This window comes from Miniopterus schreibersii (assembly GCF_964146895.1).
Source record: "Miniopterus schreibersii genome assembly, chromosome: 13".
NCBI lineage: Eukaryota > Metazoa > Chordata > Mammalia > Chiroptera > Miniopteridae > Miniopterus > Miniopterus schreibersii.
Window position 1 is genome coordinate 53,514,970 of NC_138113.1, and position 25,904 is coordinate 53,540,873.

The 25,904-nt window shown below is 50.4% G+C and overlaps 1 protein-coding gene and 1 pseudogene across 4 annotated transcripts in view; both read right to left on the minus strand.

Annotated features, from left to right (window-relative positions):
- Positions 1-3,055: 3,055 nt before the first annotated feature.
- Positions 3,056-25,904, minus strand: part of MALL (mal, T cell differentiation protein like) — a 68,561-nt gene continuing 45,712 nt past the window's right edge. For 2 of the 3 annotated variants that reach the window (XM_081155919.1, XM_081155918.1), the window contains exons 2-4: positions 8,857-9,024; positions 6,432-6,554; positions 3,056-3,737 (exon numbers count right to left, since the gene is read on the minus strand). In XM_081155919.1, the coding sequence (XP_081012045.1) occupies positions 3,675-3,737; positions 6,432-6,554; positions 8,857-9,024 (354 nt within the window). In that variant the 3' untranslated portion in view covers positions 3,056-3,674. Of the gene's footprint in view, positions 3,738-6,431; positions 6,555-8,856; positions 9,025-10,183; positions 10,360-25,904 lie in introns of all 3 variants that reach the window. The other variant, XM_081155917.1, reaches the window with a different exon arrangement.
- On the minus strand, positions 10,924-18,763 carry LOC308565990 (myb/SANT-like DNA-binding domain-containing protein 3; annotated as a pseudogene). The gene is made up of 4 exons: positions 18,566-18,763; positions 13,629-13,707; positions 12,684-13,373; positions 10,924-10,934 (listed from the first exon to the last, which is right to left on the minus strand). The product of its transcript is annotated as a myb/SANT-like DNA-binding domain-containing protein 3 (transcript).

Consider the following 25,904-nt stretch of genomic DNA (forward strand, 5'->3'; position numbering starts at 1 on the left):
TGTTGTAGATTCCACATGGCAAACCCCAGAATCAGGCCCCCCCTCACTGATAGCAGGATCACAGGAGCAACGGGTTAAGGTCTGCCTGTCACCCACCTTAACTTAGCAACCTGGAGCTAAGGCAGAAAGGGGAAGAGCGCGTGGCCAGGCCTGGCTGACCTTCCTAGCATGGCATTCTGCACGTTTTGCTAAACTGGGTCATACTTTCTGTTTCCCGTGCTTTGAAAACTACTGCTCAGGTTAAAGGTCAAAGCAAGGAAGAAAACGTGGGGCAACACTGGGGGTGAGGTTTAGGGCCTTGACCTACGGCCTGAGCACGTGGTGTCTGGATGTGAAACTGGGATGGCTTCCTCTGGGAGGCGAGGATGTGCTGTCACTGAGCAGCTGACGGGGGAGCAGGGCCTGGCGGGGAGGTGGGGAGATGGGGCGTGGGGCAGAGCTGCTCCGCAGCAGATGGGCAGGGGCTGCCTGCTGCTCACACCCCCTGGGGATCAGCCACAGGCTCTGGAGCAGGGATGGGAGGTCGGTGGGACACTGGAAGGCTGGCAGAAACCAGCGTGCTTCCTGGACGGCCCTAGTGGGTATGTTACAATAAAGAGGCCTCTAGGTGAGCTTTGAGTCAGCCCAGGTGCCTTATCACTAAGTCCAGTGATAAAATACACACGTGGGACAGAGATGGGCTGACAGCCTGGTTCAAACTACAAGGTCTAGTAGGTCAGTAAGAGTTCCTGGGAGCTAAGCCCGCCCGGGTGGTCCAGCGTCACCCTGGATAAGCCACTCCCTTCCCCGGCTATGAACTGCTGCTGTGTACTGTCCGGTCTTGGCCGAGACACACAGCTTGGGGGACGGTGATGGAGGGACAGGTGTGTGGGAGCACGGGGACAGGTATTCCTCTGGTGTCCCAGGAAGGACCAGTTCCAACCAAGGGAGAATCTAGCTCTGCAGGTTTGGGGGGAAATCGGCCGATCGGTGCTGCCTCCATACCTTCCACCGTGTTGACCCAAGAGCCTGCATGTGGTTCTCCAAGGCCAGGGTCCAGCTTTCCCTGAGACGGGCTCCACTTCAGATTCCAAACACGAAGGCCAGTGACAGATCAGGGGCAGGGTGGGGGGTGACCAACTCCGTCACTTAGGACTTTTCCAGTCCTGCTGGGGCCAACCCCAGAGGTATGTTGTTCATTTTTCTTTTTTCTTTTTTTTATCATCACAGTCAAGGATATGTTTATTGATTTTAGAGAAAGGAAAGGGGGGAGAGAGGAATGTCGATGTGAGAGAGAAACATCGATCTGTTGCGTCCTATATAAGCCCTGATACGGAATTGAACCCACAACCTTTTCGGTGCACGGGAGGATGCTCCAACTGAGCCACCCAGCCAGGGCTGTTGTTTTTTTAAAAATGTTAATGTTTTATTATTGTTTCTTTTCTTTGAAAGACTGTAGCCCAGTTATTGGCCAAAGTGGAATTGCTGGCCGTCTGGGTCAAAGCCGCAAGTCTTACCTGCCACCAGCTTGTCTAGCAGGGGTGACTGGTGCACCTTTGCGACCACATGCTTGGTGCTCAGGACATGGTGTGGGATGTCTTGGTCTGAGGTCACCCAACACCCTGAGCCAAGGACTTGGGTGCAGGATACCGGGAGCCCCTTGGGAAATTGGGGCGCGGATGAGCTAAAGCTTGTGCCCTGGCCCATGGGGTGCACTCCTGCTGGGCGCCTGGAGAGGGCCCTACACAAAGAGGAGACCACCCCCAGGGTAGGAAGGTGGCGGTGAGCTTGGAACTGGGTCAGCTGCAGGTGAACGGGTGGGCATGGCTCAGGGCTGGGTCCACAGTGTCCGCACAGTGAATGAGGGGCCTGCAGGGTGGTGGGGGAGAGGTCAGCATCCCACGAAGAAGAGCAGGAACATGAGGCAGAGGGCTGGTCAAGGGCCTGCTTTCCCCACTGAAGCACCTTTAACCCCCTAGGCTCAGCCAGTGTGCCCCCAACTTTGACTCAGCTGTGTGAGTGGTTTTTGGACTTGTATCTGAGCTGTCTGTACTGAGGTGGAAATGTTGCCACAAGCCTAAGATGTGGCCTCCCCACGTGGCTGGCCAGTGGGCTGGGCCTTAAAAACCTCCAAGGGGCTTGTGTGGAAACTGCTGTCAGGACCTACAAAACGGGGGCCAGTTCCAGCTTCTAACATCACCAAAGTGACCCACTTGGTAGTTTTACTGTAAAACACCTTTTATTTGGATGTGGCTACTCAGTAAATATTGGACAGTGCTCATCCCAGACAGCTGCCAGGCAAGAAAGAGAGCTAAACGGTGGTTTTTCAAGATCTCGGGGCAATTAGGAAGTGAGCAGTCAAGCAGAGTGAAGCCAATTTTATTTTCCGTGACTCTCTGTCCCCCCCCCCAACACTCCCACCCTCCCCGAGCAGACAGAAGATAGCAACTGTGAGCCCCTGAATTAGCTAAGACAAGTCCCTCCACATCATAACTTATTTCATTTCATTTCAAAGTGACAGCAGGTGCGTGCAGGGACAGGCTATGCCGGACCCACGAGGCCAGGAGAGCCTTTGGGAGCTGGGGACAGAGTGGAGAGACCCCAGATGCACAGCTTTCTCAGGAAAAACATTTACTCTGAAACCAAGCACCTTGTTTTATGTTTCTGTGTGCACGCCAGCCTTTTCGTTGAGAATGGTCCAGAAGTCAAATGCCGTTGTGTCCCCAGCCTGTGTGAGCCCCTCACTGCAGGCGGCAGCGAATGGCACAGGCTCCGCTCCACGGGCACCACACAGGGATCACGAGGGGAGCGGGTGCCCATGGAAGAGCATGTCCTGGGACCGGGGTCCTTTCCCAGCCTCCTGAAATGTGCCGCACAGTATGACAGGAGCCCAGAGGAGAATCCTGACAGGTAACATCCTGCCTCCTTCCTTGAAGGTCTTTTGTGAGGGACAAGGTGGCTTCTCATCCTTGCAGGGTGGGTCCTGGACACCTGACACAGGTGTCCCACAGCCATGCAGTTTCTTGACAGGCCCACTCCCTGGTCTTACTGTATAACAATAAGACCTGTATACCCAGGTCTTACTGTATAACAATTTTATGGGGTCAATCACTTATTTTCCTGCAAATCTACCCTCTAAATTGGATCCGAAAGCTGGAGAGGAAAGGGAAGGGGACATGTAATGGGGGTGGCAGTGAGCAGGCCGGTCTTTGCTGCAAATCAGAGCAGAACCACAAATGGGAGAGGGTCTGTGTCTAAGTAGAGACGTGGGGGCATAGATAGCATCGTTTAGGCTTTAAGAAACTAAGACTGAATGTTCCCACACAGCTGCTCTGGGTCCCCTAATTGCTGAGACAGTGTCCCCAGCCAGCAGTGATGCTGGAGGTTCAGGATTCTCAACGGTGAGGGCTTTGGAGACTAGTTTTCTGGAAGAGCTAGGTTCGCTGTCAGATAATCCCAAGGGCCCGTTACTCCCCCAGGCAAAAGACAATTAACAGCCTTTTCATATTCATCAGAATGAATTAAAATGTCCAAGAGGACAGGTGGAGAGTGAGTTCATAGCTGTCTGAGAAGATGGGCTGTTCCAGGAACGCTTGATCCGTTTATCAGGCAGATGGCGAATGCCAAGAAGACCCTGGGGAGCCGACGACCCAGGGTTTAAAGAGCACTTTGTGCAGGGCAGGGCTCCAGGTCCCTCAGTGGTAGTAGATGCTGAAGGCGTGGAGGATGTACAGCAGGGTGGTGATGAAGGCGAAAAACTGGAAGGCGACAAGAGTGGCTGCGTTATAGACGGACAGTGCTGGCCACCGCCCATCCCTCCTCCAAGGGGCCCTCTGGCCCTGATGCCCGGGTGGCCACATGCTCTGCCCTGCTGCGCCCCCAGTCCACCTGAGGACAGCAGCCACTGACCAACTGCTCCATGCTCCCTGGAGCTGTCCACAAAAATATCCTGAGGCCACACTCCCAGTGTCCTGCTCATGCCTCATTTGCAGACTTGGGCTTCCCTACCTGCCATCAAGCAGCTCATCTCCCTCCCTGACCTGGGCCCGCCCTCTCGTGCTGTCTTGTCACCCTGTTTCCCCCTGTCATCTATCATCTGTGCTCTGACGACTCGCCCAGTTTCCCTCGCCAGCCCAGACTCCACTCTTGAGCGCCTACGGGTCAGCTCCTCACGCACGTCTCAGAGGCCCCTTCAGCTGTCACTGGTCCAGACTGAGCTCCTGAGGTTTCCCCACAAGCTGGACAAGCTCAGTCAGCTTCAGGACCCGCCTCCTGTCCAGCTCCACAAGCCAGAAACCTGTGACCACCACCTCCGCCCCCCGCGACTCCTCCCTCCCCTCCCCACCGTGGCCAAAGTCAAAAGTCATCTGCCTGCACTGCCCGGTCCCCTTTCCTGCCTCATGCTGTCAGCCCCCACCAGGACTTCTCATGGCCTCCACGTGTCCGTTTCTGCCCACGCTGCCCGAGAAGAAAGCGTGACCTTGTTTCACCAGCATGCGATGAAAACCGTAGGCTGACCCCCACTTCTCAGGACAGAGGTCCTTGCCCTCAACACGCCTTCCAGGCCTGGCCGACTGAGCAAGCCTTTGTCCTGCTGTCCACTCACGCTCGGTTCTCACTCACTCAGTCACTCAACAAATATCATTTTTTTAACAAATATTTTTTAAGAGAAAGAGGAAAGGGTGGGGGGAGAAACACTGATTTATTGTTTCACTTATTTATGCATTCATTGGTTGATTCTTGTAATGTGCCCTCATTGGGGGTCGAGCTCACAACCTTGACATATCTGGGCGATGCTCTAACCGACCGACCTAGCCAAGGCTCAACAAATATCTTTTAGGCACCTGCTGTACTTCAAACACAACAGTGGCCATAAGAGCGAACATTCAAAAACTCCTGTCCTGCCCTGGCAGGTTTGCTCAGTGGTTAGAGCATTGGCCCGAGGACTGAAGGATCGCAGGTTTGATTCCCCATCAAGGGCATGTACCTGGGTTGCAGGTTCAATCCCCATCCCTGGTCGGGGCCCGAGCGGGAGCAACCAATCAATGTGTCTCTCTCACACCGATGTTTCTCTCTCTCTCTCTCCCCCCCCCCCCGCTCTCTCCCCCCCCTCCCTCCCTTCCACTCTTTCTTTCTTTTTTTTTTTCAAATCCTCATCTAAGGATATATTTTCCCCTTTGCCTTTTCAGAGAGAGAGAGAAACATCGACATGAGAGAGACACACGTGGAGTGGTTGCTTCCCGTGTGCGAGCTGACGGTTGAACCTGCAACTGAGATACGTGTCCTTGGCCGGAATCGAACCTGGACCCTTCAGTACACAAGCCGAACCAGCTCTAACCACTGAGCCAAACCAGCTAGGGCCCTTCCACTCTTTCTAAAAATCAATGGGAAAAATATCCTTGGGTGAGGGTTAAAATATATATAAAAATAAAAAAACTCCTTTCCTCCTGGAGCAAGAGTGTCCTTGCCAAGGCCCTGAGGCCAGAGCATGTCGTGTGCGTTCAAGGGGCGGGGGGGAGGCCTGTGTGGCTGCAGCAGCTGACCGAGGGCGAGCAGCGGCGGTGCTGGGCCAGGCGGCGAGGGGCCGGGGCCCGTTGCCGGGGTGGCACTTTGAAGGAAGGTGAAGAGCTCAGTGAGAAGGACAAAGAGGCGGACAGGCTGGAAAGGCAGCTGAATACTTGTGCCACCCTAGTGGGCCATGGTGCTTGCCTGGCACTCCATTCTTATGCTGGAACAGCATCCCACGCTGCACCCCTTTGCCACTTGATCCCTGTGGAAGGCCCCAGTGATACAGACTCAATTTTTCTGGCCACAGTGACGCCACGCTGACTCGGACCCAGCCTGGGCACTGGAGTCCTGCTTTGGAAGTTTCCAAGGTGGGGTTAAGGAATCTGCCTGCTGTGAGCTTCCTGCCCCATGAGGGCGCCATTCCCCACAGGGAGAAAGGAGGCCACTGTGCAGAGACTAGGAAGGGAGGCAAAGGGGCCGAAAGTCTGGTCCCTTGGGTCCTGCTTGTCCCACCACTTGGCTGGGTCACCTCGCCTTAGGTCCCATCACTGAAATAAAAGGACGCCTGGACAGTGCAGCCATGCTGAGGAATCTGGGCTCCACTCCACAGCAATGGGAGCCACTGAAGAGCCTCCACTAGGAGAGATGCGTGCTCTGATTTGTGTTTTGGAAACAAAAATATCCTGAGGGCAGTGAAGTGGATGTAAGAGGGCTGAGGTGGGAAAAACAAGATGAGAGGAGACACCTGAACTTGGGCCTCGGACACTGTGAGCTTGGGCACATGTGTTCTCACACACACACACACACACACACACACACACACACACACCCCTCCTCCCATTCTCCAGCACTCCATCGGCCTGAGGGCTCAGCTGGTCTGTTCTGCAGGAGGCAGAACCAAGCCCCTTGGGACTCTCCCCAAGGCCGTCAGGCCCGCCACCCACCGTGGCTGCAGCGTTTGTCATGTAGTTGCTCAGGTCCTGGCTCTCAGAGACGATGGTGGCGTGGGCCTGCAGGACAGCCGCGCTCATGTACAGGATGCCGGTGGTGCCGTGGTACAGGCTGTCCTGGGAGGGAAGAGCAGAGGCCTCGTCACTCGGGCACTTACACCAGCGAGCACTGTCCTCCCACTGCACAGCTGGGAAGAGCGAGGGAAAGAGACAGGCCTGCTCCCCAGCTGCTGCTTTTTTTTTTTTTTTGGCAGTGTTTCTAATGAAATATCTATTGAACAATAGTGGATTAACAAGCAGCAGTAATACTATCAACACTAGCCAACACTGCCTGAGAGTTTATTCTGTGCCAAGCTCTAGGCCAAGCCCTTTTCACATTTATCTCATTTAACCCCGTCAGCGATGAGGTAGCTCCTGCTTATCAATAGGGCCATTTTGAGGAAATGAAAGCAAGGTTCAGGTCAATGAATAAATGGCTGAGCCAGGATTTGAACCCAAACCTATGCTCTTAATTATTAATTAGTGTTATGAAGACCTACTATATGTGGGGCACTGTCCTACAATATACACACGTCGTCTCATTTCATTTCACAGCCAATTTCATGAGGCTGCTCTGTTATTGTCTCTGTCTACAGAGGGGGAAACAGGCTGAGCTCACACAGGGTAGAGTTGGTAGAGTCAGCTAATCTGACTTCAGGTTTCCATTTTGGAACCTCTGCACTAAACTCTGAGTGGGTGCTCTTTAGTTCAACAAGAATGTCACCCAGCCATTAAAAATGGTTATCAGTTCTGGAAGGAATGTCATCATAGGCTGATTGGCATTTTGCAATTCTGAATGGAATATTCGGTTCAGGAAAACTCATCAGTAGGAAAAAAAAGGCATTAGAGAAAAAGTTGATGGGGTGAGACTGTCACACTCCCCAAGAGAGGGGCCACCGGTCACTGTGTGTGATGTGACCTAAAGCCACTTATGAAGCGTTCTTGCCAACAAGGTTACGCCCCTTTTCAATAAGCCTTTAATGCTAACTTCCAGCTTACAGAAAGCTTAGGGACCAAAGGGATGAGTCGAGTCACATCAGGAAGAATCCAAAATGGGGGACCTCCTGCAAGACAGCTGACCCGTTTCTTCAAAGTCCCTGGCAGGGAGAGCCATCCTAGCCTAATGTACCCAGGAACCATAGCTGCCGAATGTGGCTCACGGCCCTGGTGAAGATCTGGAGTCAAAGAGCCAACTGAACAAAGATGTTCCAGAGACGACCAGAAAATCTGAGTGTGACCTGGGTCTTAGCTGACACCAAGGAGTTACTGTTAACTTTGTACACGTGTGGAAATATAAGAAAGCTGAATATTTTTGGAGGTATACTGAAGTGCATGGAATGGAATGACATGATATTTGGGGTTTTGCGTTAAAATTCTTCAGGGAAAAACACAGGCCAGGTGGGCAAGTGTGGTCAGTCTTGCTGACGCTGGAATCTGGGTTATGGCTCCATGAGGGTCTGCACTATAAGCCTCTACACCTCTGTGTGTATTTTAAGTTATTCGATACAGAAGTAGTTTAATGGTTATCAACCATTAATGGGACAATATGAAAAAATTAATGATGGACTATTAAATAAAAGAATCGACATCCAAAATTATTGGTTTAGTGTGATCGAAATATATACACATTTTGCACAAAATTTGTGAGGAAGACAGAAGAATGAACCCAGGGATTGCGACAGGACCTCGAGATTGGGGTACTTTTCTCCTGCTGGCATTTCCTTTGATGTTGCTCCACTGATTTTACCCAAATGAGACTTAGGGGGAAACGTGTACAGATGTGTTCGATATAGGAGTACAGTCAACCCCTGACCAGCACGGCTCTGAACTGCGCGGGTCCACTCAAACGTGGGGTTTTTCAATAAACACTGTAAATGTATTTCTCTTATGATTTTCTTAATAACATTTTCTTTTCTCCAGCTTACTTTATTGCAAGAATACAGTACAAAAATACATTAGCATATAAAATATGTGTTAATCGACTGTCATCGGTAAGGCCTCCGCTCAACAATAGGCTATTAGTAATTACATTTTGGGGGAGTCAAAAGTTATAAGTAGATTTTCAACTGTGAAGGAGGTCAGGGCCCCTAACCCCGTGCTGTTTCAGGGTGAACTGTATATGGAATGTGTGTTCCCCTGACAAGGAAGGCACGGGGGGGGGAGGGGGGAGTGAATACAGTGAGATTTAAGCTGGCAGAGCAGTGCTTTCGTGCCGGTTCATGGTAAACATATTCACATAAAAAGTCTTGGTCACAGGGCCCTAGGCCAGGAAAGGTCTCTGGTTCTCCCTCCACACTCAGAAGGCCCTTTGTCCCCACAACACTCAGGACACCAGTCTTGGGGGAGCCCGAGGGCCTGAGTCCCCCTTGCTGGTTCTTACCAGGACTCTCCAGGACTCGTATCTCTTGTAAAATCCAAACAAGTAAGACAACAGGAACATGAGGGAGATGAGGAACGATGTCAGCGAGACATATATCACCCATCCTTGCAGCAGCGGGTTTGCCACATGGGTGGCAGCCACCAGGATCCAGACCCAGCACCCAAATACCTGTAAGAGAAAATCATGGAAGGAGAAGCTTCGCTTATTTGTGTGGAACGCATTTCCCTTTGCAGGGTCTCTCTTCTCGTCTGACTCTGGTTAAAGCTCTTCAGGTGACATCAGGTGGGAATCGAGGGAAATGGGGAAGAGGGCTGGCCCTGAGCCATAGTACATTTTGTTAAAAAATCCAAGAAGTTAACACAGAGGTTGCCCACAGAAGGACTTGGCTAAGTTTGACCTGTGGATGTGTCTCCTTGACCCAAACAGTGTTGGCATATACAGGTTTTAAAATGTGTTTGAATGAGTGGCCAACATTTAAAATAAGACATTTCACATGAGAAATCCAGATTTCAGACATTTCTTGAGAAATCCATAGTTCTGGCTACAGTGAACCCATTTCCCAGGCAAGAGTAGGCTAAAATGAGATGTGACTATCTCTTTAAAAGGGACCTGAAGTCCTCAGTGGGTCACATGCCCCTCCCCTGCAACCCCATGCCACTGTGTGGCATATTCTGTCGACCACTTTCACTGTGGAATATACTCTCATTTTCCTGGCTCCTTTCACCCACTGACAGCGCCTGCCTGGCCCTGTGGGTACTTGGTTTGGTGCCCACCCCGGCTAAGTTATAGTATCTGATTCTCTGGTGGACAATACAGCTTCAGTACGGTTCCTCTCAACTGTATCCAGTCATTAATTACCCCCTTGGTGGAGAAAGCAAACCTGTCTTCTCTGGGCTCTGCCTTTGTTGGCTTGTGGGCTGGGCTTGCACCCCTGTTGGTGAGCCCAGGGGAGAACTACATGTCTACTAGATGCATATCTAGTCAGAGGCCTGAAGGAAAGGGTCGACATGAGCTCCAAGTGTTTTGGGTTTTTAATATTTATTTGAGAAAGTGAGACGGAGAGACAGAGAGAGAAACATTGATGTGAGAGAGACACCGATCGGTTGCTCCCATACACTCGATGAGGTACGGTGCCTGTCACCGGGAATCAAACCTGAGACCCTTCAGTCCACAGGCTGATGCTCTAACCACTAGCCAAACAGGCTGGGTAAAGTGTGTGTGTGTGTGTGTGTTTTTAATTGAATTGAGAGAAAAGGGGGGGTGGGACTTCAATTTGTTGTTCCACTTATTTATGCATTTATTGGTTGCCTCTTCTATGTGCTCTCACCAGGGATCGAACCTGCAATCTTGCTGTATTGGGACGATGCTCTATCCAACTGAGCAACCTGGCCAGGACCTCCACGTGGTTTTGTTGTTGGTGTGTCTCTGACTCTCTGATTAACTTTCCTTCCTGGGGCTCCTTGGATGTCCTTGGGAACCTCTTCTTTCTCCCTCTCTTCACTCCTGTTAAATCAGTGCTTTGAAGGATCACATAGGCTGGATCCCAGAAGCTCACTGTCAGCCCATTTCTCTCGGTGGCCTTCAGCCCCACACATCCACTCACTCGTCTAATGAATGTCTCTACTCTCTGCAGAGGCCAACCCTGCACTTGCATAACATTGAAAGTGAGTTCCTCATTACATTTTTCACCCAGGCATCTCACTTGCCTCACCCCTATTTCTCAAGCTCCTCAAATCCAATATGTACAAAATCTGACTCATTGCCACTCCCAAATTCCTTTAGAACCTATCCTCCCCAGCACCTGCTGAAAGTGACTCTTCTGAGGAAGAAAGAGCTAAGGGGTTGGGAATGGGTGTACAGAGGCCTCCAAAGATAATGATAATGCTCCATTGCTTGCACTGCACAGTGAGCACACAGGAATTCATCTTTTATAAAGTAATAAATTAATTTTGAAAAAGAAGAGCCTGCTGAATTATGACCACTAGAGATCTGGAGTGACTGGGTGGAGGCAAGGATGTCTCCTGGGCTTATAGTTTGAAGAAATCACACTACTAGATTTTAAACTTTCTACAGAGTCACTGTAATCAAAAAAGTTGTCAGTGCAGGTGAGACACATTTCTGCCCATGTCAGGATATAACTCACCCCTTCCCTAGTTCCGTTGCCTTTCCACATAAAGTTTAGAATCAGCTTGTCAATATCTGAATCTCCATCTGCTGGGATTTTGATTGTGTTATATTTAGAGAATCAATTTGGAGAGAAGTGACATTTTTTCTATGTTAAGTCTTCCAGTCCATGAACATGGTATGCCTATCCAATTATTAAGATGCTCTTTGAATTTTTTTAAATCAGTGTTTTGTAGATTGGGGCATTATAGATCCTGTGTATATTTTCTTATGTTTATGCCTTAGTATTTTATTTTGGGGGAGCTACTGTAAATAGCATTGCTTAAAATTGTTTTTTTAAATTTCCCAATTGTTCATTGCTAGTGGATAGAAACAGGATTGATTTTGTGTGTTGACAGTGTATCCTGCAACTTGCTGAATTCATTTATTAGTTCAAGGAGGGTTTTTGTTTTGTTTTGTTTTTCATGGTGGCAGTTTAGTATATTCCTTGAGATTTTCTGTGTAACTCATTAGACTTTAATTTTTATGATTACTAATGAAAATGAGCTTATTTTCATATATTTCCTTTTTCTGTGAAATTTTTTATTTTTTCCAAATTTCTTAGAACTTTGTCTTTTCTTATTGATTCACAGGAATTCTTTCTAATAGTGTGGATCTCAACGACTATTTTAAATATCACAAGTGTATTCTACCATCATGCCTTACATGTTTTATGGTATCTTTTGATGAAATGAGTTTTTAATTTTAATGTAATCTAATATGTTAACCTTTTCCATACACTGTGCTTTTTAGGTCAAGTTTAAGAAGTCCCTCCCTACCTTGAGTTATGAGAATATTCTTGCATCTCAGATATTTCTTTGGGAGTATTTTTTTTTCTCTCTGAAGTACAACTGTTAGTAATTTCTCTTTCATTTTCTTTTTGGTTTTTAGATGAATTTTAATTAAGAAACATTATATTCAGAATTATAGTACTCAGAGTGGTAATTTTGAGAAGACTATAAGAGCTTCTTTGCCAGTTAAGGGATACAGAGGACACAGCTATTTATCTGAATGTATTCTTTTTTTAAAAATTTCCTTTTTATTGATTGATTTTGAGAGAGAGAGATACATCAGTTTGTTGTTCCACTTATTTATGCATTCATTGGTTGCCTCTTGTATATGCTCGGACAGGAGATTGAACCCAAAACCTTGGTGTACTGGGATGACGCTCTAACCAACTGAGCTACCCAGCCAGGGCTACCTGAATGTATTCTTAAATAAGTGACTACTACCACTACCACTGTAATTTTCCTAGTTGTAACCCTGTTACAGGTTACTGACCACAAGTTCATGTTCCAGACTTTCTTTGCCAACACAGATTAATTACAAGGGAGCCACACGTTCACAGTCTTAGGGTGAATTGGGAAAAGTTTGTAGTTTTCTTTCCCAATACATCTTTTTTTGTTGTTGTTAATCCTCACCCAAGGATATTTTTTCCATTGATTTTTAGAAAGAGTGAAAAGAAAGGAGGGAGGGAGGGAGGGAGGGAGGGAGGGAGGGAGGGAGGGAGGGAGGGGGAGGGAGGGAGGGAGGGAGGGGGAGGTGGGGAGAGAGAGAGAAACATCAATGTGTCACATCAATTGGTTGCCTCCCAAATGTGCCCCAACCGGGGCTGGGAATCGAACCTGCAAACCCACGTACATGCCCTTGACTGGGAATCAAACCCATGACCCTTTGGTGCCCAGGCTGATGCTCTAACCACTGAACCACATTGGCCAGGGCCCAATACATCTTTTTATTGAGAACTTCCATTTTCATCCTGTGTTCCTCCTCTGCCATTTCACACTCTGGCTCTATCTACTGGACTTTGGCCACAGGCACCTCAATTGCAGTTGTAAGATGAACATTTGTTGATGGTGTTCTTCTTAGTGCATCTTTTTAAAAGCACCTTCCTGAGAGGTTTTACTCCTGTCATTTTTATTGGTCGTTATTCTGACAGCTGACCATGGGGGTTCAGGATGAGAAGTCCCCTCACATACTGGAAAATGTATGAACTTTCTCATCACGCAGTTCTCAGTTTGAAACAGCAAATGACCCTTGGGCTGCAGCATCTGGGTGGTCATCAGGCTCTTCTTCTGGGGAGCTCTGCAGGAGGCAGAGCTGCCCTGGCAGCCTGTTGGTGATCTTCTCCTTTCCCAGGATGTGGGGACTCAGAAGCGCCATTTCACTCTCTCCTTTCATGGGCCACAATTTTTTTGGTCAGAGCCTTGATGTTCTCCCAGGACTTCTTTACTTGTTTGGAACCCCTCAGTGACACGTTTGGATGAGGGGTATGTTTTTGAGTGAGCGCCTGCCAGGCACATTGCTTGAGTACAACAGTGTGCGCATCACTTTTCTTGCATTCCAGCACATACCTGTACTTTCTTTTATTTCTTTTTTTTTTTTTAATATGCTTTTTAAAAAAATTTTAGAGAAAGAAGAAGGGAGAGGAAGAAAGAAAGAGACACACATAGATGTGAGAGAGAAGCATCGATTGATGGCCTCCCGTATGAAACATGAGTGGAGATGGAGCCTGCAACCCACCCGGGCACATACCCTGACCAGGAATTGAACCGGCAGCCTTTCAGTGCACAGGATGACACTCAACCGACTGAGCCACACCTGCATACTTGTACTTTTTTACTAAAGCAAGCAGGACGTCTTTCCCAATTCTGAGAAGTATTTGGCAGGTTTTGTAATTTCTTTGTTCTGTATTTTCCACTCTATTTCTCCCGGCCTTTAGCTATCCTGCAGCAGAGGCAAGGTGCAGGCGGCCTTGGCACCTCTTGAAGGCTGGGAGGCCGCAGGCTCCAGAGTGCCAGGCGGTGGACACAAAGCCTGGGAGCCACTGGCCCTCGAGGGTTGCCCACTGCTGTGGGTCTGTGGGCACCTCTGGAGCGGCTGGGTGCAGTCACTACCTCTGGGAGGCTCAGGGTGGGCTGTTGTTTCTTTAGAAGGTAGCTGGCAGTTGTCAGTTTGATTTATCAGAAAATGTCCTTATGCCCACCCCACCCCCCACCCCACTACAATTATTTGCTCTCAGCATGTCTAAGATGTTCCCCACTGTGTTCTGCGTCTCTCCACATCCTCCCAGTGTGTCCCGCCTGCACTGCTGCTGCTGTCAGCTGAGCTGCTTCCCCTCGGCGGGGCTCTGCCTTTGGTGTCCGCTGCTTTTCCAGTGGATTCTGTCTTTGGTGTTCTGCAGTTTGTGCAGTGATGATACAAAGTGTGGAGCTGTGGGTGTCTCCCCGTTAACTGTGCTTCTATTCATTTTATATTCGGTATCTGATCATTTCTATCAGCTCAGTCTCGGTAGCCTGCTCCTGCAGGTTTTGTTAACGTTCAGCCCAGTTTACCTCTTTCATCCTATGTTCAGCGGTCTTTGGTTGTGAGCAAGCGACTGTGGAGGTGGCTCAGTTCTGAATGATGCTACCAGAGACCCTCTGGACTAAAGATACTACTTCTGTCCAGCTGGGCTGAAAGATACACACTTTCAGGGTCTGCTTTTCACAACATATCCCCGGCTTTCTGGGACTCCCAGTCCTCATCTTTTAATGAAACTCAGGACACATTAACATAGACTGTCACCCCTCCCTGACGAGGGTGCCGCTGCTGCTGTCCTGGAGAGGAAAAGTGCTGTTGACTTTATGAAGAATTCAGAAGCTCTTAAGGAGGGAAAGGGGACAGGAGGTTGGCCACAGGCTAAGGCTCTTACAGGGTGGGCAACACCTCCAGAAGCCTGGGGTCTCTTGAGGCACCTCCTCTGGGAGACCTTAAAGTCAGTCTCCACATGGATTCTGGAGGTCCGAGGCAGGGCCTGGGGCTGCCTATGGGGCTGCCTTGTCCCGAGGAGGACGTCTGGAAGGACTGGAGCTTCTGTTCCCCTGAACTGGGCCCTTGCATGTCAGTCCCGGTGACAGGCGCAGCTGATGCTGCAGGGAGGCACCGGGGCTCAGCTTTAGGGCACCTGGCAAGTGTCCTGCCTGCCCCACGATGGGAAGTGCAAACAAATGCTGTCACATGCCAACACCCAAACAACACTGGCTCTTAGCGGAGAAGGCAGTCGGGATTTAGCGACTACACCAGGACCTGTGATATTTTAGGCTCCCATTAGACCTCTGAGGGCAGAGAATGGCCTGTGCTCTTCAGTGCTGTACGCCTTGTGCCCGGCACAGGCCCTGGAGCAAAGTAGGTGGGGAGGGGGGTCGGAGAACATTGTGCTGAGTGAACCACGATCATACCACCAGCACCTCACGTTCACCAGGCGCTTTCCAGTCTGTGAGACACGTTCACTCAGGCGGCCTCATGTCGCCTGTGTGACAATTCTAACTCCCTTGGAAGCTTTCTAAGACCAGAGAGCTGCCACCTGGTATCTGCCGCTCACCTGTGCCAGGCGAGCAGGGCCCCAAAGGTCTCTGTACACGGTCAGATTTCACAGCTGGTCTCTGGGCATTTGGGAATCTACCGGGATTGCTGGGGAATCTTCTGAAAGGGCCGAGGTGCTGCAGTCAGCGAGTGGCTGAGGAATGTTATTTCCTTTGATTTCCATGCCCTCCACCTCTGAGCAGCAGAAGGGACCAAGGCCAAGGACGAACCCCGGGGAAGTGGAGCCCGTGAGTGTTCCCTTGTTTCTGTGTCAAGCAGTTGGAGTTGGTTCTTTACAGTTAAGGCAACGTGGAATGTTTGTCTTTCCCCCTTTTAAAAAAACCTCATATTTAGTTTTCCAAATTTTCTTGGCAGCCTCAATAGCTCTCTCCTTTTAATTCTCATTTTGTATTTGCCAAGAGCAAGAGGCATTTTTAGGTGTTTGGGCTGGGTCTCAACGTAGGGGAATGCAGGGCCATCGCTGGATGTGGCCATCAAGTGCGTTTCAAGTACAACTCAGGCAGAGCCTGTTTCCCATGAGCAGACCCGGAACGCTCAGCTCTGCGTTTCCCAAAGGATGGGCTGAAACTGGAAAAAATCTTTTCCGGGGGGATTAGGATGGAGCTTGACAATAAGCCTGGTCACTTGTTTTCCTCTAGAACCTGGAGAACACTCCCTCACGTTTAGGAAGTTGCCTGAAGAGCCCGTGTACCAGTACTGGAGTGACAGCCTCCAGCCGGAGTCTGGGCACAAATGGCTGATTCCAGGTCTGGGTGGGGACACTGGGCCTGGACAGCTCATCACATCAGGTAGTTAAAAATCTTTTTCAATGACTCCTGAGTTAGGTCAAAAGATTCGGAAGGCTCCTGATGACCAAAAGCAAGTTGAGCTTCAAATAAGTAGAGCCACAAACGAATTGTAATATAACACCTAAGTCAAAATCTATGAGTTGAAAATGATATTTTTTTAAGAAAGTCCTTCTTTGTTCACTTATGGGGGGGGGGGGCTTTTTTGGAAGGCAGCTGTGCTCACCACTCTACCATCAATCCTTACTATTTTGGGGGGGTTAATAAAGGGAAAGAATCAAGCCAGAAATTTGGCATAAGAGTAAGGGGTTTCTGAAATTCATGGACCCGAGTCTGTCTCTTGGGGCAGCACCTGAGTCCTGCTCTCCTTTCTCAAAGTCCTGGGATCATTGGGGACTTTGAGAAAGCCCCCAGGTTTGGGTCGTGCCCAGAGATTCTGACTGAATCGGTGGGAGAAGGTGCCTTGTTAGATGTTCCCCCAATGATGCGGCCAGGACGAGGGCCCCAGAGCCCATCTCCTGGCTTCCACTCTTAGTCACTCCCACTCTTAGTCACTCCCATTCTTCCTGGGTTCAAATCCCAGTGCTGACTGTTGGGCAGGTCGTTTAACTCATTTGTGCCTCCATGTCCATCTAATAGAGGCGGTGGGGACCGCACTGACCCTTACCTGGTGAGCATTGGGTAACCCTGTTGGCCATGCTAGCCATATCACCTGGATGGAGGAGAAGACTGGAGGGGACGTTCCCTGAGAAAGACTCAGAGAAGGAGACTGTCCAGGGCTGGTCTTTCTGAAGGATGGGAAGTTCACTCTGGAGGAACTTGGAGACCAACCATCGGGGGGAGTAGGACACGCCCTTCTGCAGACTTTTATATATATAACACACACACACATATTATATATTGTTGCTGTTGTTAATCTTCACCTGAGGATATTTTTTCCATGTCTTTTCAGAGAGTAGAAAGGAGGGAAGGAGGGGGAGAGAAAGAGACAGAGAGAGAAACATCGATATGAGAGAGACACATCAACTGGATGCCTCCCATGCCTGGGGACAGGGAGTGAACCCTAAACTGAAGTACGTGCCCTTGATTGGAATTGAACCCCAGACCCTTCGGTCGAAGTTCTAACCACTGAGCTACACTGGCCAGGGCCCCTCTTGCAGACTTGATTGATGAAAGCTTTGGTCACCTAGAAAAATGTACCTATGTATATGCAAAATTTTGTTCCACAAATCTGGAGGCTCCCAGACACTCAAGCCCACTAGAGCCCTAAGTTGAGGTCCATTGCCTTCTCCAGGTTAAATAATGGTTCCACCAACTGCTTTACCATATTGACAATATCGATCAAAACATTAAATGCACATACTGTTAGACCCAGAAATTTCACTTTTGGGACTTTGTCCTGCAAATAATGCACATGAGCCAAATGACAAAAGCACAGGATTGTTTACTGTAGCCTTCTGGTCACAGAAAAGATAGGAGACTCAGTGCGCACCCAGTGGGGACCAGTGGAGGCAATGAGGTCTGCACAGTGGGACACTCAGCAGCCTTCAGAAGAATGCAAAACTCTTTCTGTACCAAAATGAAACCAAGCCTAAGAATCGTAGCAGGCACAGCCCAGTGAGCCCACGTGCTATGACTTGTACAGGGAAAGAAAAGGTACCCACGTGTGCCTGTGTACGCACTTGTTTGTAGATGGACAGAACACTTCTGAAATGAGATCCAGTCGATTAGTCAGTGTCCTGGCCTCCGGGAGGAACCGCTTGGCTCAGCCACAGGGTTTTAAACTCACCCCAAACAACCATGTGTAAGTTTAAAAAGAAAGAAGAGCTCTGGCTGGGTAACTCAGTTGGTTAGAGCGTCGTCTGGATATGCCAAGGTTTTGAGTTTGATCATCCGGTCAGGGCACATATAAGACTCAACCAATGAGTGCATAAATAAGTGGAACAGCAAATCAGTCCCTCTTCTTCTCTCCCTCTCTCTCTCTTCTCTACCCGCACCCCCTTACCCTCTCTAACATCAATAAAAAAATTTTAAACAAGAAAAGAAAAAAAGAAGAAAGACACTGAGTTGAGTGACAAAGACGCACGGAAAACTTTTGAACAGGAAAGAAAAGACAGGACTGCCTTTGCTTTGGGAGGACCTGTCCACTTGGATAGAGCAACTGAGGACTGAGAGGCCTCTGATGGGCGGGGCAGGGGCAGGGGCAGGGGCAGGTGAGGGGCAGGGGCAGGGGCAGGTGAGGGGCAGGGGCAGGCGAGGGCCTGGGACAGGTGAGGGGCTGGGACAGGTGAGGGGCTGTAGCAGGTGAGGGGCTGGAGCAAGTGAGGGGCAGGTGAGGGGCAGGGGCAGGTGAGGGGCAGGGGCTGAGCTGCTGCAGCAGAGTGAACTTCACCCACCACCAGGTTCTGACACCAGACGTTGCCCGAGCAATGACCCACATGAAGCACAAAGGAGGAGCCCCTAGATGTGCAATCTCGGGTGTGCAGAGCCTGGGCCTCTAGCATGGGCCGGGCTGTGGGCCGGGGTGGGTCGGCCAGGAGCTGAGAACCAGGGAGGCGCTCGCAGGCGATACCCAGTGGCAGGTTTTTCCGCATAGCTGGCCGGATTTCAGCGTGGCGGGTCTCACCCACCTCCAGTACTGCATTCTTTTCTTACCACTTGTCTTAATTTTCATGACAGCTTTCCTCTCCTTCCCCTCCCTCACACTCAGGTGAGCACAGGCTGTGCCACCACAAGGAAGCCTCAGAAACCTCCAGCTGGAAGGAAATCCAGCCCAAATCCAGCCCAGGGAGCCAGCCTCTCCTGCTACAGGCCTCTCTGCGGCAGCTCAGAGACCCAATGCCCATGGGGTGCTGCTTACAGCCCACAGGCAGCTCCCACCCTTGTGTCTAGAGACTGGAAGCCTGGGGACTCTTTCTGGGCATCGTCACCTCCTAAACCGGTTCTGAGAGGCCAAGTGACTTCTTTCTGTTACCCACTGGGATGTGGCAGGCCTGGACCGGAACTCAGGCTCCCGAACAACTAGCATTTATTTGGAAGAGCTCCACAATTCAACCTAGCTCACCTCCAAACACTCACTCGCTTGTCCTGACTCATGAAGTGAGAATTTCTATGGCTTTAAAGCTGGCAGGAAATTGCCAGCCTGGTCCTTTGGTCCCCAGTGACGGCCCTGGTGTCATCCGGTCCACTCGAGGAACAATAGTGCTGGCCAGAGCTCCATCTAGGCTCCTCCTGTCCGACCGGGTCATATAAGGAGACCTTGGTGCCCACAGGAGCTCTCAGGACCGGGCTGGGCTGCGGGCCAGGGAAATCAGGGCCCACCCTGGGTGTGCTCAGGCCGGGCGGGGCAGGATGCCCCAGCGGGAGGGGTGGTGAGTCAGCGCCAGGTCTCCTCTGCCTTCCCCTCTCCCAGCCGCTTGTTTCCTCCCCAGGACCACACCCACCCATTCAGACCCTGGTCTCCACTAACCCAACTTCTGGCTGACTAAACAGTGCAGGTTCACGGTATAACGTAAGATACACTAACAGAAACATTCCTGTCCAAAGTCTAAAGGGCTTTTCCTTCTTGTCTCTGAAAAAAACTCCCCAAAACTAAGCATTGAGGGGGGCAAAATTATTTTTACTTTTTAATTTTTTTTACTTATGCACCTTAGAAAAGTTAGGAAGAACTGAAAACATACAAAGAAGCAGGACAAGTGCATCCCGTCCCCATAGAGGCCAGTGGGCAGTCTCCCCGCTCACCGGCCTCCCCCCACCCTGGTCTCCCCTCTTTTGCTCCTATGTTTACTAATTTTATGTCCCTTCACATGTCTTAAGGAAGTCACCAGATGAGTCCTAGAGTTGGGTTCGGGCAGGTCCCCCACCTTCTCCTTCCCCCAGGAATCCACAGACATTTTGTGACCAGTGACCATGTTCCCTTCGTCAGGCACTGAGGACCCAGGATGTCATCATTCACTCCAGTCCTGGTTAACAGCCTGCTCAATTCTCCCTCCCCCACCATGTCTAGGACCAGACCCTAGAGGGCAAGGACCAGAAATATTTCATCTCCTCCAGGAAGCCCCTCCTAACTACCAAGTCCCCAGCACACCCCTTGGTGACCTCCCTCATGGCATTGTCTCTCTTCACTGCCTCCACCCCAGACCCTGAGCTCCTGGATGCAGGACTGTGTCCTGTGGCCTTTGCATCCCCAGTGCAGGCACAGAGCCTGGCACACAGCAGGTGCTTGGTACCAGCTGCTGAGCAACTGGAGAAAGGAGGCAGGAGATAGTTGCTGGACTTGCTCCTGCTCAATCTCACCCTCCTGGGCCTGATTCCCATGCAGATGGGACCCCGTGGCACCTCTGGGCCTGCCACTGTGGCCCAGCCATAGACGGGCATTTCTTCTAGGAGCCTGTACCAATGACGACAAACACCCATTGGTTTCAACCGCAAACATCTCCTGCGCCATCACCTCCCAGACCCTATGGAAGCTGCTTTCCTGGGAGAACAGACAAGGGTGCTTTGAGATAAGAGGGATAAGGGGTCCTCCACTCCTCCCTCCTCCAGCCCCTTCCTTCTGCTTGTCAGTCTGGACAGCACTCTAGAAAGCTCTCCTGCCTCCCGAGGATCCACCTCCTCTGTTCCCCAGGGTTGGGTGGGGGGAGAGTTCTCCACTGAAAAGCTACTGGAAGGGTGCTGGCGGCAGGTGGGGCACTTCTTATCTGCAAGGCTTCTTGTCTGGGGCCCCGGGTCCAGCAGGTCAGCAAGTGCTGGGCCCCTTCCTACCTCCCAGCCGGAGCACCGGTTCAGTTGTTACCTCCCGAGCACTTGTGCAATAGTGAGGCCCACTGGGCGGCCTCCCTGCAGCAGGCTGCCTTGCCCGTCTTTTCTGCCCTGATAGGGCCCACTGGTTCAGGGAAGATTGCTCGGGGTTTGGCCAGACAGTCAGGGAAAGAATAGGACTAGAAGTCTAGACATGGGGTGGGTGTGGATATGGCCGCCCTGTGTTGCAGCTGGACCTCTGCAACCACAGTTCCTGGCTCCCAGGTCCTGTCACTGTCACTCCAGCAGCAGTGGCAGATGGCTCCAACCCCAAGGTCCTTGTTCTCCTCCTCCAAGGTGACCCCCATCCCACAGCACCCCCTCCTCAAAGGCCCAGCACCAGCTGGGCAGGGCTCACTCCAGAGGTCATGTCTTCTTAACTTTACATCCGGGTGCTTGGCCCAGAGTATGTGCCCCCTAAATATCTGCTGAGTGAACTCAGGAGAGTCACATGGGGCCGCCTCCCTCTCTCCCACAGCCTGACTTTCTATATGTGTTACCCCCTAGTCCTAGTCTGAACCAGCGAACGCCTGGCATTCAGGAATGCCAGGCCCTCGAGTAAGCTCGTCCTCATGAGGTCCTGGGACCTTTGGCAGTTGTGGCTGAGCACCCCCATTTCCCGCCTCGGGGTGCTCTCCACACGTTCCTGCATCACTCTTGCAAGACAGGGGTCGTGTCCTACCTTATCTGTAAAGATTCGAAGTAAATGAAACTAAGAAACCTCCTGGGAAACTAACTCCATCTCTGTGCCCGGATCTGCTGCTGTCCTTAGCAGGCACATCAGAACCTCTAGCTGATGATTATCGGTGTTCCTTAAGATGAGCCATAAATATTTTTGTTAGCAATGGCCGAATGGTGTGACAGCTCAGATAATTATCAAACCGGGCCCTGGAGCTGCTGCATTCCTTCTCCCTTTGTCCTGTCAATCACCAGGGCCTGAGTTACAGTGTAAAAAGGCACCGTAAGGGGCCTGTTAGACTCACGTGCGGGTGCTGGGCCGTCTGTCTGCTCCGACCCTACATCCCAGCAACTAAACGACCCATAATAAGTCCTGTCATATGCTCTGGAGTTGCCTGCTTCATTCTCGGGTCTGAAGACACCTCCTTGTCATGGAGGCCCCACCATCGGGCATTATCCCCTGATTACCACCGCGTGTTCTTGTTTCCCCCCAAGAGCAAAGCCTGGGGCAAAGGCAGTACTGGCATCTCCATAAATCTTGGGGAGTTGCATTTGGAATCTGCTCATAAGAGACCCACCTTTTCTACGAAGAGGTCCCGAGGACCAACAACAATGGGACAGCATGAGCTGACACTTCGAGAGCAGTCTCTGGCTCTGAGGCTTCCTGTGACAACCCTTAGAGAAACCACAGGGCGTTCTTAGGAGACCTTCATTGCTCCTCTCCCCAGTGCTGAGGCTCAGAGTGGTTCAGGACCTGCCTGGGGTCTCACAGCGATTAAGGAGCAGGACCGATCGATGGACTTCTTTTTTTTTTTTTTTTTAATCCTTATCTGAGGATATGTTTATTGATCTTAGAGAGAGACAGAGAGAAACACTGATCAGTTGCCTCCCATACAGGTTTTCGGATGGAACCCGAAACCTAGGCACATGCCCTGACTGGGGATGGAACCCACAACCTTTTTGGTGCACGGGGGACAATGCTCCAACCTACTGAGCAACCCGGTCAGGGTCCGACGGGCTTTATGACACTGCACCTGAATGCACTGGGGGCCTTCCGAGTAAGGGCTGGGCCTGGTGCAGGCAGCCTGGGGAGCCGACAGCCCATCCTCTCCACACCTTGCCCCTCCCCAGCCTCACTCTCTGTGTCATTTAACTTCCCCTCCCTGTTCTCCCTTCCTGTCGCAGGCCTTCCAGGGCCCCAGGAGGGGGGGGAATGACAGACCCAGTGGTACCTCTAGCACACAGTCCTGCAGGAGCCAGACGTGGCTGCGTGATAGTGAGGCGGCACTGAAGGAGGAAACAAGAAGTTAACCTTTGCTACCTCCCAGAAGCATGGAGAACTGAAAGGGAGCAGAGAACAAAGGAAAGGATTTTCCTTCTGGGAAAGCTCAACTTCGAAGGCAATGCTGTAACAAAGGGGAAGGAGCCTGCCCTACCCTGGCCTCAAATGAGCCCTAATCTTGCTCTCAGCCCCTCACTGTTGACCCTAGATTGGGGTCTCAGGAAGTTTTCAAAAGGGCTTTCACATGAAAACAGGGTTAAAAGCAGCAGCAGCAGGCTGGCATTAGAGGAGGCTGGGGATTTGGGTGAGATGTGAGGGGCAAGGATCCACGGTCGCTTCCCCCTGCTGGGAGGACAGCGTTTCCTCTGACCACTGTGCAGCCAGGCAAGCAGCTCAAGGGAAAGCATCCAACACCGGGGAATCATCTCGCCTTGTAACCTGCTCACTCCCTAGAAATCTTCTTAGCTATTTATTTTTTTATTTTTATTTTTTTAAACATATCTTTATTGATTTCAGAGAGAGGAAAGGAGGGGGAGAGAGAGATAGAAACACCAATGATGAGAGAGTCATTGATTGGCTGCCTAGCCCACAACCCGGGCGTGTGCCCTGACCGGGAATCGAACCCCGATCTCCTGGATCCTAGGTCGATGCTCAACTGCTGAGCCACGCCCAGCCGGGCTAGCTATTTATTTTTAATTAGTCAAAAATCTAATTTGTAAGTTAAGTAGTGAAATGTTGAAATTTACAAGGCTTCCTTGGACTCTTCTTCATAAAATACTCCCTCAGTCCTAGTCACCTGAGTCACCTCTCAGCTCATAAAAAAGCAAGGAGCAGTCGAGTCAAGCACGCAGGGAATCAGGCAGTCACAGGGTCACCCCCCACCCAGCACTGTCATCTCTGAAGAGAGAGGCCGGGTGTGAGCTGCCTGGTCCCCGGGCCCCGCCCCAGGCTGGCACCAGCAGGCACGACACTCACTGAATTAAGGAGATTATATTCTGAAATTAATATTGTTTTTATAACAAATCTGAATTCCACTGTAAACCAAATAAAACACAAATCTGAATGTTAAAAATATCAAAAAATCTTTTTCTGTTGCTGGTGGGAATGTAAAATGGTACAGTACCTCTGGAAAATGGTTTGTCAGTTTCTTAATTAAAAAAACAAGCATGCACTTATTACACAATCCAGCAATCACAGTAGGCATTTTCCCAGAGCAGAGGAAACTGGGTCACACAAAAGCCTGGACATGAACGTTCATAGCAGCTTTATTTAGAAAAGCTAAAGACTGTCAACAACCGGTATTTCTCAATGGGTCACTGGTTAAACAGACTACAGTAAATCACGCCAGGGAACACTATAAGCCGTGAAAAGGAAGGGACTGTTGATACATGCACGGTAACTTGGGTGCACCTAGGGAACTACGCTGAGGGGAAGGAGCCAGTCGCAAAAAGCCACATGCTGTGTGGTTCCATTTATTTATCTCACTTTCTCAACACACACCCCCCCCACACACACAAAATTATAGAGATAGAATCAGTGGTTTCTAGGGTTCAGGAGGGGAACACGGGGGACAGGGTTGGAGTGAGGTGGAGGAGACCATAAAAGGGAAGCAGGGGGAGGCCTTTGTGGGGAAGGAATAGTTCTGTATCTAGATCATGGTGTCAGCTACATGAATCTCTGCACGTGAGAAAATTACATAGAAGTACAGGTTCCCCCGTTACATGAAAGTAGAGGTTCCTATGAAAACTTTCGAAGCCAGAATGGCATAAAGCTAAGAAGCAATTACTGTTAATTTATATGGAACAGTTTTTGAGCCTTCCCAGACCCCAAAAAATAACCTACCAAGTTGTACAAATACGCTTAATTATGTCCAGTTTTATGCTAAGTGTAACACCCTCACGAGCTCTCTTAGGCTTTTTTGTTTGTTTGTTTTTTGTTAATCTTTACCCAAAGATACTTTTCCCATTGATTTTATTTTATTTATTTTTTAAAATATATCTTCATTGATTTCAGAGAGAGGAAAGGAGAGGGCGAGAGAGAGACAGAAACATCAATGATGAGAGAGTCATTGATCGAGCCCACAACTCGGGCATGTGCCCTGACCAGGAATCGAACCCCGATCGTCTGGATCTTAGGTTGACGCTCAACCGCTGAGCCACGCCCTGCTGGGCCATTGATTTTTTTTTAGAGAGAGTAGAAGCGAGAGCGAGAAAGGGGGAGAGAAAGAGAGCAACATTGATGAGAGAGAGACACATCAATTGGTTGCCTCCCACACACTCCCCTACTGGGGGGCCGGGATCAAACCCAGGTACGTGCCCTTGACCAGGAATGGAGCCTGAGACCCTTCAGTGTGGGGGCCGATGCTCTAACCACCGAGGTCACCAGCCAGGGCTCTCTTAGGCTTTTCTGATACCTTAGGGCCCATCTTGCTAACAGGCACACAAAATCAATGGAGATAAGGCCCAGATGCTCCGAAACACAGCTCAGAGCTCTGGGCTGGATGCTGAGATGCCGAGGGTGGTTCCTGGGAAGGAGCTCAGAGGGGCCACTCTTGCTGCTGGGGTACCCCTGTCTCGATTGGCTACTGCAGAACTAGCACTAATTCTGCCATCGTCCAGAAATACAAAAAAGCTGCCACTGTCTAGGGAGCAGGGTTGCCATGGGGTGGAGGGGGTGCTGAGGAGCAGAGTTGAGGCCTCAGGGGACCCCTTGTTTAATTCTGCTCTCCTCGCTCCCACGGGAATGCCTTGGGCACCATCCCTGCTTTCCAGACTCCACAGCCGGGACTTAGGAAACAGTGGCTGGAGGGACATGGGCCTGGGTCTGCCCAGGGTCACCCCATGGGTGACATCTGAATCCAGGTTACAGATTTCTCTTCCTCTGCTTCGTTTTGCTGGCCTAAGCTCCCATTTTTCTAGATTAATGTCCTTAGATGCCTTGGGCCCCAAGACAGAGAATCTACCGGGACCCCAAGG